We start from the raw sequence: 14031 nt of genomic DNA, 5'->3' as shown, positions 1-14031 counted from the left end.
TAAAAAAAAAAAAAAAAAAGCAAAGATGGCGAGCGTGCCCTGCATTTATAGGCCTAAGACCACCTGCACCCCTTTGTACCAGGAAGCGCTGTTTAGAACATCTAACTGGAAGTAAACCAGTTGTCCCACTCTTAATGGAGAAATGACGGTGCATTCTTCAAACGGGGTCTTGTGTCAGTGAAAATGAATGAACTTCAGCTCCAGTGAGCAGGGATGACTTTCACAAGCATTGTGCTGAGTGAAAATAAGGGATAGGAGAACATGTACTTGTGGTTCCATTTGTATAACATAAAACATATGCAAAGCAGTGCTATGTCGTCTAGGCGTCCATAGGTATAAACTATATAAAATTAAGGAAATGCAAGGTGATGATGAACATTAATCCCAAATTCAAGAAAGTGTTTGCCAGAGGAGAGTAAGAACCTGGGTGGGGTTAGGAGAACAAAAACTCAAGATCATACAAATGCACAGTTTCTTAAACTAGGCGGTAGACAAACGGGCATGTCTTTTACTAGTATTTTTTATACTGTGTACTCTTTGTGCTTCTCTTAGATTTAATTATCTCTAGAATGTAGAATTGAAATTCTTGGAGAACTGATCCTATAAAAATCTCTTTGATGCTTATAATGATTCTATTAAACCTTCGTTAGAATTTTATATAAATGTATAAACATCCTTTTTCTCTTGATTTTCTCATATTCACTTGTCACTATCACATGAGTTCAAAAATAGCCTGGGATTTTGTTCCTTTCTCCCAACAAAAGTAACGAAACAACATTTATTGAGTATCTTCTCTGTGCACTGCATATGCACAGAAGCCTCACTTGGAATAACTACAATTATAATCCCCGTTTTACAAGCTTGGAGACAGATATGCTTAAGGCCAAGTTGGTAAGTAGCAGATCAGGGACATGAGAACAGTAATTGCAGAGCCCAAGCTTCACATTATGTTGTCTGTCCGGACAGCTACCTCCTTTGTTTTCTTCTCTCTCAGATATCTCTTCTACCTCCTTTCCTCATTTCCATTAGCTCAGTTCATTTATACTTGCCCATTCAGGAAAGAAGAGAGCCTCCAGACATTTACCAACTACTGTGTACCAGGTATCACGCTAGGTGTCAGGGACATAGGGATAATAGAGTGTCGCAGTCAAATTTCCATGAGCTTGCAGAGAAGACTGTCTAGTCCCTGGAGCATTGCAGAAAGCTCTGCTTTCCCTCCGCATACTGCCTCCAGATTGATCTTTCAGATGTGTCACCTTCAGACACTGTTCAAGTCCCCAGTGGCTTGCCACTGCCATAAGGTCAGAGTAGGGCTACTAGCACCCTGTGCAGGAGCCCTGGTGTACCTGCCTCCTTACACAGTCCAAGCTGCAGCTCATTGCAGGTAGAACTCCACACCCCACAACACCACACTCTGTAGCTCTATCACCGTGTGCTGTTCTCTCACTTATACCTCCTCAGTTTCTCTTCATGGAAAGCCAGTCTACCTTTCATTCTCCATTAATTCCTCTTGGTCTTTGAAAACCCAGCTCGGGCTGGGGATGTAGCTCAGTGGTACAGCGCTGGCTTAGTCTGAATGAGGCCCTGGGCTTGATCCCCAAAATGATCAGTTTTTTAAAAAACCAGCCCATCCTCAAGCTTACTCCAGCTATACCCTGTACATTGCTCCCTTCGCTTTCTTTTCTTCATATTTTATTGTTCTTGCATTAAGAACTTTAGGGAAAGGAACAGAGAATTTTCTACCCTGTGTACATGTCTTTAACATATACATGGTACATAATATGCACTTAAAACTTGTTAAATGAACAAGGGAATAAATGGAGGAATTAATGAACTCACTAGATGTCTGCTATAAAGAACACATGGAACTAGATTACTGCTTTATACTACACACAGAAATAAAGATGTTCAGCAGTTTGACGGCCACGTGTGAGATGCTGATGAACTTCTCCGAGCTGCCCAAGTTACATACACTAATGTATGAGCCTGGTTGAAATGAGTGACTGCAAGCGGGACCCTGTCTACAAGGCTCTGGACTTTGGAGACTGGCTTTGACCCTAGTATTTGGTAGAATATTTTTTTATCAACCAGCTCAAATAGTGTTGTCTTGCAGTTTAGATGTGAAACGAGAGCTCTGTCAGATTTTTTCTGATTGGAATAATTTGTACATGAGTAATTCCTTTTCATAATGTAATTAGTATAGTCCCATCCTGTTCTTTTCTTGTTCTTTTTCTTTTCTAATCTTGAAGAAGCAAAACAACACTGTAAGGTTAGCCAAAAATGGGTATTTTTCTGGAGAATTGCTTCAGTATTGCTCTGACCACCTTCCTGACCTGGTGGCTGTGTTCCTAAATGTGGGTGGTGCTTGCCTGCTCGATTTCTTCTCTGACTGCAGGATTGTATTAGTTTCCTATTGCTGCTGTAACAAAACATTATACACTTGGTGGTTTAAAGCAATAAAAATCTATTAGCTCGCAGTTTGGGAGATCAGAAATCAAAAAGAAAACAAAAAAAAAATGGGTCTTAAGAACTAAATCAGAGTGTCAACAGGGCTGTGTTCCTTCTGGAGGCCTTTGAAAAAATCCATTTCCTTGTTTTTGCAGCTCCTAGAAGCCACCTGCAGTCTTTGGCTCAGGGTCCCGTCCTTCATCTTCAAATCATATCACTCCAGTATCTGCTTCCATCACATCTGCTTTGTGTGCTTCCTGTACTGCTGTTTTGCTTCCACAAAGATTCTTGTGATTATATTCAGCTCACTGGATAATCAAGAACAATCTCCCAATCTCAAAATTCTTAGTGTAACCTCATGTGAAAAGATCCTTACAGGGGAAAGAGTCCCTTTGGAGAATTGTTATTTGGTCTCCCTGAGAACCAAATAAACTTTCAGTATTGAGAAGCAGAGTAAATTAGACAGAGTGTCCCCCATTTTGGCAGTGAGAAAACAAACTCCTTCCTGGCCCCAGCCCCAGTCCCCTGCCCCTGTGAAATCCTGAGAGTTCCTGCTGTGACTTTATGGGGGCCCCTTGTCATGAAAAGTCAGCCTCTGTCTTTTAAAGTGTGCACTAGATTTCCCACCCCCTGGACTTAATAAATCTAAATATAGGCACATTCTAAAAGATTTTCACATAGTTATGACTTTTCATCTAATCATGAGGGTTTTTTTTTTAAGCATATGTGTTCCTGCCCTATGCTCTTAATGCGTAAACTGTCGGTGCCCTCTTCTAGTTAAGAAACCGAGGTGGGCTGGAGCCGCTGGTGGAGCTCCTGCACTCCAAGAACGACGAGGTCCGGAGGTACTCCAGCCAGGCCGTCATGGTCTGCGCAGGCGATGAGCCGACGGCCGCGGAGCTATGCAGGCTCGGGTGAGTGGACCCCGCCCCTGCCTCAGAGGGAGCACAGAAGGTGGAGGAGCCCTGGTCAGGGTCTCTGCTGCACTGCCGGTCCACAGCACAGGCCTTCACTCTTGGGGGTCCGCCCAGAGGCAGGGGCTCCCTCCCTCATGCCTCCACTGAGGGTTCCCAGTCCTTCACAGTCATCTTCCATATTTCCTTGCCCGTTTCTTCATCTAATGCTTCCTTTGACTTTGCTCTGCCATGGTCAGACACAATGCTGTCTGTCTCTCCGCTTGGAGGTCAAAATAAAATAAGCAAGTCATGACTGTCATCTGGATGTTTCTCCCTTGCCCATCCCTTTTCATCAGGGTTCCTTATGGAACCTCGTTGCCCGATCTGTTCTTACAAACACCGAATGAGTTTGATTGCCTTTACCATAATAGCAAGTAGGGTGTTTTTTTTAAATTCATACACAGGTTTACTCCATTTACATATATATTATATATATATACATAAAATATTTTATGTCCTAGTTAGTCAAAAAGTTGGAGTCCAGTCCAATACAATGAATTTTTCTAAAAGTGTCTGCTTTAGTCAGCTTTCTATTGCTGTAACTAATAACTGAGATAAATCAGCATACAAAGAGGAAAGATTTATTTGTCTCACAGTTTTGGAGGTTTCAGTCCATGGTCAGCCGGCCCCACTTCTTTCAGATTGTGGTGAGGGAGTACAGTGCCACAGTCACCAAGCAGCAAAGGAAGTTGCTCATCTCATAGCAGTCACTAACCGCAGAGAGGGGTAATGATAGGCTCTCCATATCCCTTCAAGAGTGCATCCCCAATGACCCTGTTCCTCCCGACAGACCCACCCTTAAAGATTCTGCCACTTCCTAATCACGCCAGAGGCAGGCAACCAAGCCTTCAGCACATGAGCCTTTGGAGGATCCTTTCCAAGCCATAGCAGTTTTCTTCGTAACTATTTGAATATGAGTTATTACGAGGCATATGTATTCTCACAAAGGGCTGATCTGTCTTTACCATTCTATCAGTGTTACTTACCGAGAAGAGTAGGGGAGATGTTAGACTTTCCATGTCATTTCTTCACTCAGGATCTTAAGTATATAAACAGGAACTCAAATGTTGCATTACTTGTAGAAAACAAGGCTTCTTGCTTTTATTGACAGGGCTTTGGATATCCTTGAAGAAATTAATCTATCAGTAAGTCGAAAAAATAAATTCAGTGAGGCAGCTTATAACAAGTTGCTCAACAACAATCTTTCCCTGAAATACAGCCAGACTGGCTATTTGTCATCGAGTAACCTAATTGGCGATGGGTTCTATGATTATGGCCGGGTAAGTGGTTGCACTTATTTGTATTTTAGTCTGTGTGATAATTTTTCCTTTAATCACAATACCATTATATTGCCATTTTATAAAGATTGAACAATTTATATTTGTACAGACAGAAATTTGAAAATCAGCGCTTTGTCCTTAACTTTGTCTGGTTATAAGATTTTCCATTTTTCATACAGTTTTACTAGAATCTATTTCTTTGCAGTCAAATCATCTTGCTAATGCCATTCTCCAGTTTCAAATAAGTTCTAAAAGGAGCATTTTAAATTCAGAGCAATTTTAATTCAACTTTCTTACTTTTCAATTTTTTTACTTTCAACTTTTTAAAATAGTAAATTATATTACTTCCAGGGCTTAGTGAATTTTTTTTATTAGCTATAATCTAATTGAAATTAATCCAGTTATAATACTAGATTTTAAAATTTAATGTAGAATGTTGTTTTATTTAACTTCCTTTGTGATTATGATTTCAATATATAATGTGATTCAGTGTTATTCTTGAGAGAAACAGGAAGAAAAGAATTACAGTCTTAAGGACTTTTTTGATGTGCCCACTAAAGTTCACATTTTCTCTTTCTTTTGGAAACCAAAAGCAATCAAGGTCATGAGGGAAACTTTAAAACCCCACCATTTTAGGAAAAACTGGGAAAGCGATATGATTTTGAGACTTCAGAAAATTTTAAAGATGGCCTAAAGCCCCTAAGTTTAGGGAGAAACTGCAGGAGGAAAAAGGAGAAGAAAAAACATAATCAGAACAGAAGTGGTGCAGATCTCAGAAAGTACCATCCCGTACAAAAGGTGGCAGAACTCAAAGGAGCAAAAGCTGGCTGCTTTGTTTGCCAGGCCAATGTGAGACTCAGGGCTGGGCTGGGCCAGGTAGAAGCCTTGTTGGACCAATTTGGTTGAAAGAAACAGAGTAGGCAGGGCTGCAAAAGTTTCGGGTAGCCAAGCTGTACTTGCAGGAAGGAGAGGATCTCAGGGGCAGAGAATCTGAGTAATGAGAAGCAGCCGGCCTAAAACTTGACTTCCTGCACTGCCAGAACTGTTCCCAGTAGCACCCTGTGACACACGCCGGAGCCACTGAGGACATCCGCCAAGAAAACCAGCTCGTGTGGAGTGAACGAGTTGAAAAGAACGGACGCATCACCCCAAAGAGCAGCAAACACGAGTGATTTCACGTGACAGAAGCGAGAGATGCAGGGCTGGAAAGGAAAGTGGAGCAGAGGCGGATCAGAGCCAAGTGTTGGGTGTGATGTCAGGTGGCCTCGCTGAGGGGTGACATCTGAGCAGAGGCCTGGAGGGGCTGAGGGACTTAGCCATGGAGATGTCTAGAAGATTCCCTAGTGAAAAGGCCAGAAGGAGCACACATGCTGGGCCATGTCTGAGGAACACAAGGCCAGTATAGCTAGAGCTGACGACCGGACAGTTTGGGGCTGAACCTGAGAGGCAGCGGGGACCTGGACATGTGAGTCTTGAAGGAAGAATGAAGTGGAAAACTGTGGGAGGGTCTGGGCAGAAGACTGAGGGGATCTTATTTTGAAAAGAATCACTTCCTGTTATTCTAAAATATGGCATAAGGATCTATCTGTCTGTTGATTGGAAAGAGATCGCAGAAGTTCTCCAGTGTAGTCCTGTTATGCCGGGTAGGGAAAGCTGTTCAGGACAGGGCTTTGTCCAGCCTAATTTTATTCATTCTCACAGCACTTTTAATAATCAGGCTCAGTACTTACTTCTGCAGGTGGTAAGTCCTCTCTAAAGTGTACAGGCAGATTTGCAAACCCAAGTACTTTCAGGAGCAAAAGTAGTAGTTATGATGTGAAACAGGCTAAGCTAATGCAGCAAAGGTTGCGGGAAACTGGAGGGAGGTATTCTGCTGAAAAGCAAATGTCTCCCAGCTTCGTGTTCCTAGTTCTAATTTATATATGTACTCTGTGTGTGTGTGTGAACGAATCAGACTCCTCAAACAGTCAAGAACATATCCCATATCTAACAATGAAACTCATGTAGGAAATACTTTTCAGTCCTTAAATTATCTTACAGATAAATCCTGGCACTAAACTTCTGCCACTGAAGGAGCTCTGCTTGCAAGGACCCAGTGATCAACGCGCTGTTCTCTTAATCAACAATAAATCTGTTGATGTGTGAGTACTTTGGAGGGTAGGAGATGCAGGGAAGCACATTTTTGTTTTTCTGTTTGTTTGTTTTTCTATGGATTTCTTGCTTTTGTCCTGTGTAAATAAAACACCGGTGCACAAACTCCTAGCCTGACATCGAATAACTGTGAAACAACCGCTACCACAAATCCAGCATGCTCTCTGTTTTCCTTTGACTCCCTCACCAAATGCCAGTGGACGTCTGACCTTCAGACTCTTACCCTTGGAGTGGCTGAAGTGTAGGGAGGGCATACCAAGATGAATTCTGTCATCTGCAGAACCATGTGCTGGAGTGTAACTACCACCCACCACTTTTCTTTGAAATAAATAAATGGTAGAGCTAAACATGAAAGCTTTTACATTCTTGAAAATGACCATACATATCTGTATATCCATACAGTACCTGTATATTACATTTTATACATATATTTCCTGTCCTAGCTTGTGAAATTGTGATAATATTCCTTTTGTCTTAACATCCTTAAGCTTTCAAAATAGCATGGCACTGTTTAAAGTCTACTCCAAATATGACTTTCAGCAGGAAATTATTTTATTGTACAAAATCCGTATTGATGACTGAATTTTAATTTGTGAGTAATTTCAAATGTATAACATTTCAGTTCTCTACCTATGGAAGATAAATCATCAGACCTTAGTTATGGACGAAGTATTTCTTCTTCATCTTCACTAAGAGGAGCAAGTAGAGAAAAGACCATGTAAGAAAATGTTTTATTTATACTCAAATAACTCTCCCCTTCATCTGGGAGAGAATGCATTGTTTAGATTTTAAGATTTTTGGCAATTTGCTTCTTTTTCTTCTTGTAGTCATGTAATTGCTTTTTAAGTTTCTGTAGCAAAGCTCTCAGGAAAAGTGGCTGGGAGGTCTGGCTTTCAGCTTCTCCTGTCTGCTGTGGCCCCCAGTGATCCTGACTCACATGACTGAATGTCTGTGAGCAGATCTGGTTTCCTTAGCTGTGTGTGGTGGGGTCCTGGCCCCCTGCTTCCTAGGTGCAAAAGGAATCCAATCCTGATGGATGTGGAAAGGCTTTATAAACTATGAAATGACTCACATACATTACCTTATTGTTATGTCCCGTGTGATTGGAATTGATTGTGTTTTTTTTTTCAAATGATAAAACAAAACAATAGTTCTCGTTTTAGTACTGGCTTTGGATCTCCCACAGAGCTGAAGTCAGATCCTACTTCGGGAAGAAATACCGTTCTTAGCAAAAGTGCTACTAAAGAAAAAGGACTGAGGTAGGAAACGTGTGTTGTGTTCTTCTAATTATAAATCACACCAAGTTTTAATTACCCAGCAGAGCTGGTGAAAAGGGAGATGTGGCTTTTGCGTTTTTTCATTGTTGGGGATGGTAGCGAGGCGCTCACACATGTTAGGTGAGTGTTGTACTACACCTTCAGCCCCTGAAACTTCCTGTTCACAGTGTCAAATAGCACAGAGGTAGAGCCCAGACCTAGCATATGCAAGATCCTGGCTACCACCCTGGTTTCACTTCTGAACTATGTTGAGCTACACAAGGTTCCTGAGATGTAATTTGAAAGTGCCATAAAGGCACGTAAAGGTTGCCCTTGCTGTCTCTAAAATTAACCCAGAGAGAATTTCTTCTAACTCTGGATTAAAATTCAGGTCACTCTGATCACTATTAGGAACTATAAAATCCAACAGTTGCCTTAAATAAAAAACAACAGTGACAATGAGCTCCGGACAGTCTATAAAGCCAGGCCCAGGGTAGACATCATCTTGAAGCGCTCCTGCCTCCCCAGCTCCTGTCTCTTCTGTTACCATTGCTCCCAGAAACTGAGGGGAGGGAAACTGGACATGGTGTGTATTTGTTTGGAACAATTATAATGTTCATGTTTTTTGTTTGCTTGTACTGCTGGGAATTGGACCCAGGGCCTTGCACTGAGCTACATCCCCAGTCCTTTTTGGGTTTTTGTTTGTTTGTTTTTGGCTCCGGGCATTGAACTTGGGTCCTTGCGCTTGCAAGGCAGGCCACCGAACCACTGAGCTAAATCCCCGGCCCTAGTCCTTTTTGTTTTGATACAAGACCTTTCTAACTCTCCATGTTATGCTTTGGTCCCGGCACACATTTTAAACATCCTTCCTTCTACACCTTTATGTATTTCTTTATATATTTCTTCTCCTATGAGAACTTTCCTGTATACTTGGAAAAGCCATTTGGACCTCCTGCCACATTTGATGACCCTTTAATTATTATAAAAGTAAGCCCTTATGTACCACTGAGGTATAGTATCAGAAGCTGTTTGGCACACACACACACCAAACATCTGCTTTCTACATGACTGTGCCCTAAGGTCTCCTAAGGTGGAGGCCAAGGTTTGCTCTGATGCTGATGTTCAGTCATCAGACTATTAGCCATAATTCTGATCACTGCTTCTAAGGGGCTCATTGTTCTATACCTGTTCGATTTTTACCTTCCCTTTCTGGTGGCCTCTCTGAGCTTCTCTCCCACTGTCTGAAAGCTCTTTGAAGAATATATTTTTCCCTCAATAATTTCTTTAATCCCTAGTGTTTAGCACAGTGCTTGTTTGGCTTAGTTGAGCACGGGTGTTCACTAGCACTCTGAACTTTTGCAGGAAGCGATTCCTGTTTCTGACAAATTTCACACTTAGAACCTGTGTTGTAAGCAAATAGGTCACTTTCATTTTGCCCGAGTTTCCTCATCAGTGAAATTGCAAGAAACCAGTCTGCTAGAAATGCCTAATTGGAAGGGCAAATGGAGATGAAAGAAACACAGAGCCAATTTTGAAAGAGGAGCCAGGGGGCTCTTGCCTGTAGTAGACAATGAGCCCTGAGCATATGGCTCACCTGCTTTTACTCAACTTAGGAAAGGGAGCAAGCAATTCGGTTAAGGGAAAACTCATCTATTTTTCATTATTTTCAAGGTGTACCCAGATAGTTACTTCTCTAAACTAGATCTCAGCTGTTGTTGACCTCTCTGGAACTTTGCCAGCACATTGCCAAAGGAAGATCCACTGGGCTGTGATCCTTATGTCTGGTTTCTTGTATAAAATAGAAATAAAAAGAGTACCTCCCTGGTAACGTTGTGAGGATAAAGTTATCACACCTGACATGCTTGGATTGGGGCTGGGCACAGTAGCCACTTATTGTACTTAGCAGTTATGAGGAGCCAAACCCACTCTTCTATCTTGCAAAGATAGAAAAGAACCCCCCAGAATCAGATGCAAGTATACAGCCAGCCTGCAGGGAGATAAGACCTGGGAAAGAAGGTGAGAGCTCCCTTCCCTTGTTTTCTCTACATATGCATGGTATCTTATCTACAATTGTTTTCTTCTTTGCTTCCTTTTTGCTACATCTCACCATTATTTCTAGCTTTTCTTATTTCTTTTTCATGGAACCAAATCTGGCTCCAAATCCAAAACAGCCATGGAATACATTGAGTATGGAAGCCCAGAAACAATCTAATACAATCTCCGTATCTTAGTACATATTTGTGAGACACACAGGCCAATGAAAATGCTGACTGGCTCTGAGGCAGGGGTATCCCTTTGGTCTACTGCTGTGGCCTCAGGGAAGACTCAGCCTTCTGCCCCTTGATAAGGAAGGGACAAACATCCTGCCATGTCGTCCTTCAGCTAAAGCCCATCTCTCCCACTGGTCCTTGGAGCAGTCAGCTCTTGATCTTTGATTTGTTTGTTATTCTGGACTGTTCATAGTCTTATTTTTCTTACAGCTCAGGCTGGTTTTTAATCCTAAATCCTTTCTGCCATCCTTTGGGTTAAAAGTTACTTTATGTACTTGTGAATATTAAAATGCTGATCTTTAGGCAGCTGTGATTGTTTTACTAGGATATTTGACATTGTTTTTCTCTAAAATTTTAAAACACAACTGTCTTATTGGGTCCATGTCACTTTGTCCTGTGGATAAATCCCTTTTGGAGGGGCCATTTTATACTCTCCCCACCCTTCCTAATACTGTCAGTGTTGATGTGCTCCAAGATTCTTCATTTACTCCTTCTCTTACTTTCTGTGTCTTAGCTACAACTCAGATTTCTGCACCAGGCCCTTATATGCAGTTACTGGTTTGTGTTCTCTACCCTGCATCCTTCAGGAAGCTCAAGTTCAATGTATCCCAAGCTGAACTCATTGTTTCCCCCAACTCCCAAACTTCCTCCTTGTCTATTCTCTATAGTGGTTAATATTACTCCTATTCCCAAATAATTGCCAGGCCAAGGAGCCACCCTAAAGTCCTTCTCTCTTGGTGCTTAGTGAATCTCCCAGTCCCGTCCACTCTGTGCCTTAAATGTCTCTGTGATTACTTCCTGTTTTCACTGTTACTTCTCTAGCTCAAGCCTTTATATTAGATCTCATTCATGTAACCCGCTCATTGTAAGACCTCCTGCCCACTTTTTTGTGCAGTATTGGGAGCAAACCCAAGGCCTTGTGCATGTTAGGCAGTCTACTCCTCTTCCTGCCTGTATGCATAGCTTTCCATAAATCCACCCATGATCACCCCATCTCTGAGCTACCAACTTGAGATGAAAATCTGCTCATATTGTTACTGAATCCAGCCTGTTTTGCCATCTACTCAGTAACACAAATGATGGAAATAACCAAATTTTACAAGAGAAAGGCCCCCCTCTATCGGAGATGTCCAAGCACAGAGACAGGATCCACACTCCAAGGCTAGGTTTGGGAGAGATTTGTGGGTTGAGGCATGGAGGAAGGTACCTGGAGCTTGGGCATCACTGGTGGGCTGTGCTTGTGCTCTTGCATCATGACCCACACATCAACAGTGTTACCTGCATCTCTAAAATTGGTTACTTTTAGAATTATTTGGATGCTGGTTTGGTATTCATGAAGTTTCTCAGGTGTTCTTTGTTTTGAAAGTATCTAATTTCCCCATAAATTTTGAAAGATAATTTTGCAGGATACATCAGTCTAGGTTGGAGGTTGTTTTCTTTTAGGGCTTGAAATAGCTCAGTCCAGGCTCTCCTTGACTTGAGGGTTTGTGTTGAAAAGTTTGCTGTGATTCTGCTGGGCTTTCCTTTGCATGTAGTTTTTTTCTTTTTTCTAACTGCTTTGTACTTCTGTTGGGGTTACGGGATCTTGATCATTATGTGTGTGTGTGTGTGTGTGTGTGTGTGTGTGTGTGTGTGTGTATGTAGAATTTTTTATCATGGCTGGTTGGAGTCCTATACACCTCACTTATCTGTATGTCCAATTCTTTTTCTTCACTTATCTGTGTGTCCAATTCTTTTCCTCTGTTTGGGAAGTTTTCTGCCATTACTTCTGTGAACATTTTTTTTATACTTCTTCTGCTTTTTTGTGGACTGCTATCAGTCTTATGATTTTCTTCTTTGCATCTTCTAGCAGCTGCTGGATCTATTTCTCATGATCCCTTACTATTTTTAAGAAATCTCACTTTTCATGGTCACTAAGTGCAATCCTGTCTTCCATATCTGCTATTCTGTCTTCACATTGGCTCAATCTGCTGTGAATACTTTCAGTGGAGTTTTTAATCTCCTGGATATCAGTTTGAATCTGTTTCATAGATTCCATTTCTTTCCTCTGCTAGGCATTCATGGCTTTTTTTTGTGGTCCTGAGCTCATCTTTTTTTTTTTTTTTCCTGTTCTAGAGTTTCTAATCATGTCTTTCATTCTGCTCACCATCTCTGTAGTTATCTGGTAAATTGTCTGTTTTGAATTTTTTTTATAGAGCCTTATTCATCTGTTTTGTTACTTCCTGTGCTATCAGTTCAGTGTGTCTAGGTGGATATCAGATCTTTCCACTTTGTTGCTCCTAGAATTTGCCTGTGGTGAGCTGGAAGTCTGGGTTTGTTCCTTGGTTAGGTGTCTTCTCATTTCTATTTTTGTTGGTGGTGTTTTTTTTTTGTTTGTTTAATCCTGGGCTGATACATCAATATTGATTATTGTAAATATCTTCATTGCATGTATTTAGAACACTAATAAAATAATTGCTTCTCAGAGGTGTCTTGCAGGCAGTCTCATTTTCAATACACCAGGGAGGACAACTGATTAGATCAATCATACACCTTAGCCCAATTGACACAGTCAGCATCAACAATGGCATCAAATACAGCTTAGAAAATGACAATTTGTGGTAGCAATGAAACTGTCACCTTTAACCTCATGAGCTAGGTCAAAATCGAGGACCACCCCAAAATATGTTTGTAGTAAATCCTTCAATATAGCAAATTTACCATTCTGCATAAGGATTTAGAAGGAGTTGGAGAGGGAAGGATAGAGAAATAGGAGAGAAAAAGGTTAGCAGTGCGGCTAAGAGGACACAAGATCATGCAAAATCTGGGAAATTGTTGAAGACAAGTGGAAAAGACAGAGTAAAGGAACAAAGACAAGAACAGAACTAACAGCAATAGGGAAAATAGAAGCTGTATTCACTTTCCTATAAGAATATTGACAATTGAGAGAAGGAAAAAGAGAGGGAAAACAATCCAAAATAGGACAGGTACAGTGACAAAGAGGGAGAGAAATGCAGAACAAAAATGGAGAGAGAGAAAAAGAAAAGAAAAAAATGTATGTGTGCATATATATCCCTCAGGATATGTCTCTGCTGCCCTGGTAGACAAGACAATGTGAGCAGCAGTGTGCCGGTCTGAGTCAATTAGTCTCAGTAACCCAGTTGTAGTCCACTGAGATTCAGGCTGTGAGGCCCAAGTTGAGGTCCCTGACCACCTGCAGGATTGAACTCTGCAAGGTTCCACTGCAGGTTCAAGTTGTCCTTCCCCCTAAGCAAGTCTGGGTTTCTGTGGGAGGTGCTGATCCCACCAACTTATCAACCATGGTGGTCCAGTATGCCTTTATTGCAGAGATTTTCTTCACTTTCCCAGTGAGCTTCAATTTTAATTGAGGATCCTTAGGTCCTCTCTCTTTTGTTCACTTCTACTCTATCTTCTGGAGCTCATAACCATAGCTTTTATAACCCCCTAAGCACCTCTGCAGTGTGGATTCAGATGCCACTTAAAATTGGTGATTTTTAAAGTCAGTTGAAAGGATGTAACTAAGAGCAGGTGATTTGGGTTAAGTGTAAGAACAAGTGACTAAGAGAAAATGAAGTAGTGTAAGTTTAGGGTTCAGGAACTGAGAACAGTTGAATTGATTTAAATCTATAGGTTTTCAGGGTTTTGTTGGCTTTGGCATTATTCTACCTAA

The 14031-nt window shown here is 41.4% G+C and overlaps 1 protein-coding gene across 8 annotated transcripts in view; it reads left to right on the top strand.

Annotated features, from left to right (window-relative positions):
* Nucleotides 1-14031, top strand: part of Armc3 (armadillo repeat containing 3) — a 92704-nt gene that overhangs the window by 59987 nt on the left and 18686 nt on the right. For 6 of the 8 annotated variants that reach the window (XM_010619827.2, XM_010619823.2, XM_010619824.2 and 3 more), the window contains 5 exons: nucleotides 3226-3362; nucleotides 4516-4684; nucleotides 6725-6825; nucleotides 7458-7553; nucleotides 7987-8094. In XM_010619827.2, the coding sequence (XP_010618129.1) occupies nucleotides 3226-3362; nucleotides 4516-4684; nucleotides 6725-6825; nucleotides 7458-7553; nucleotides 7987-8094 (611 nt within the window). Of the gene's footprint in view, nucleotides 1-3225; nucleotides 3363-4515; nucleotides 4685-6724; nucleotides 6826-7457; nucleotides 7554-7986; nucleotides 8095-9762; nucleotides 10071-14031 lie in introns of those variants that run through there. The other 2 variants (XM_010619830.3, XM_010619826.2) reach the window with 2 other exon arrangements.

Source organism: Fukomys damarensis, unplaced genomic scaffold, assembly GCF_012274545.1.
Source record: "Fukomys damarensis isolate Sample0158 unplaced genomic scaffold, DMR_v1.0_HiC HiC_scaffold_37, whole genome shotgun sequence".
Taxonomy (NCBI): Eukaryota; Metazoa; Chordata; class Mammalia; order Rodentia; family Bathyergidae; genus Fukomys; species Fukomys damarensis.
This window is presented reverse-complemented; position numbering and strand designations above follow the sequence as displayed.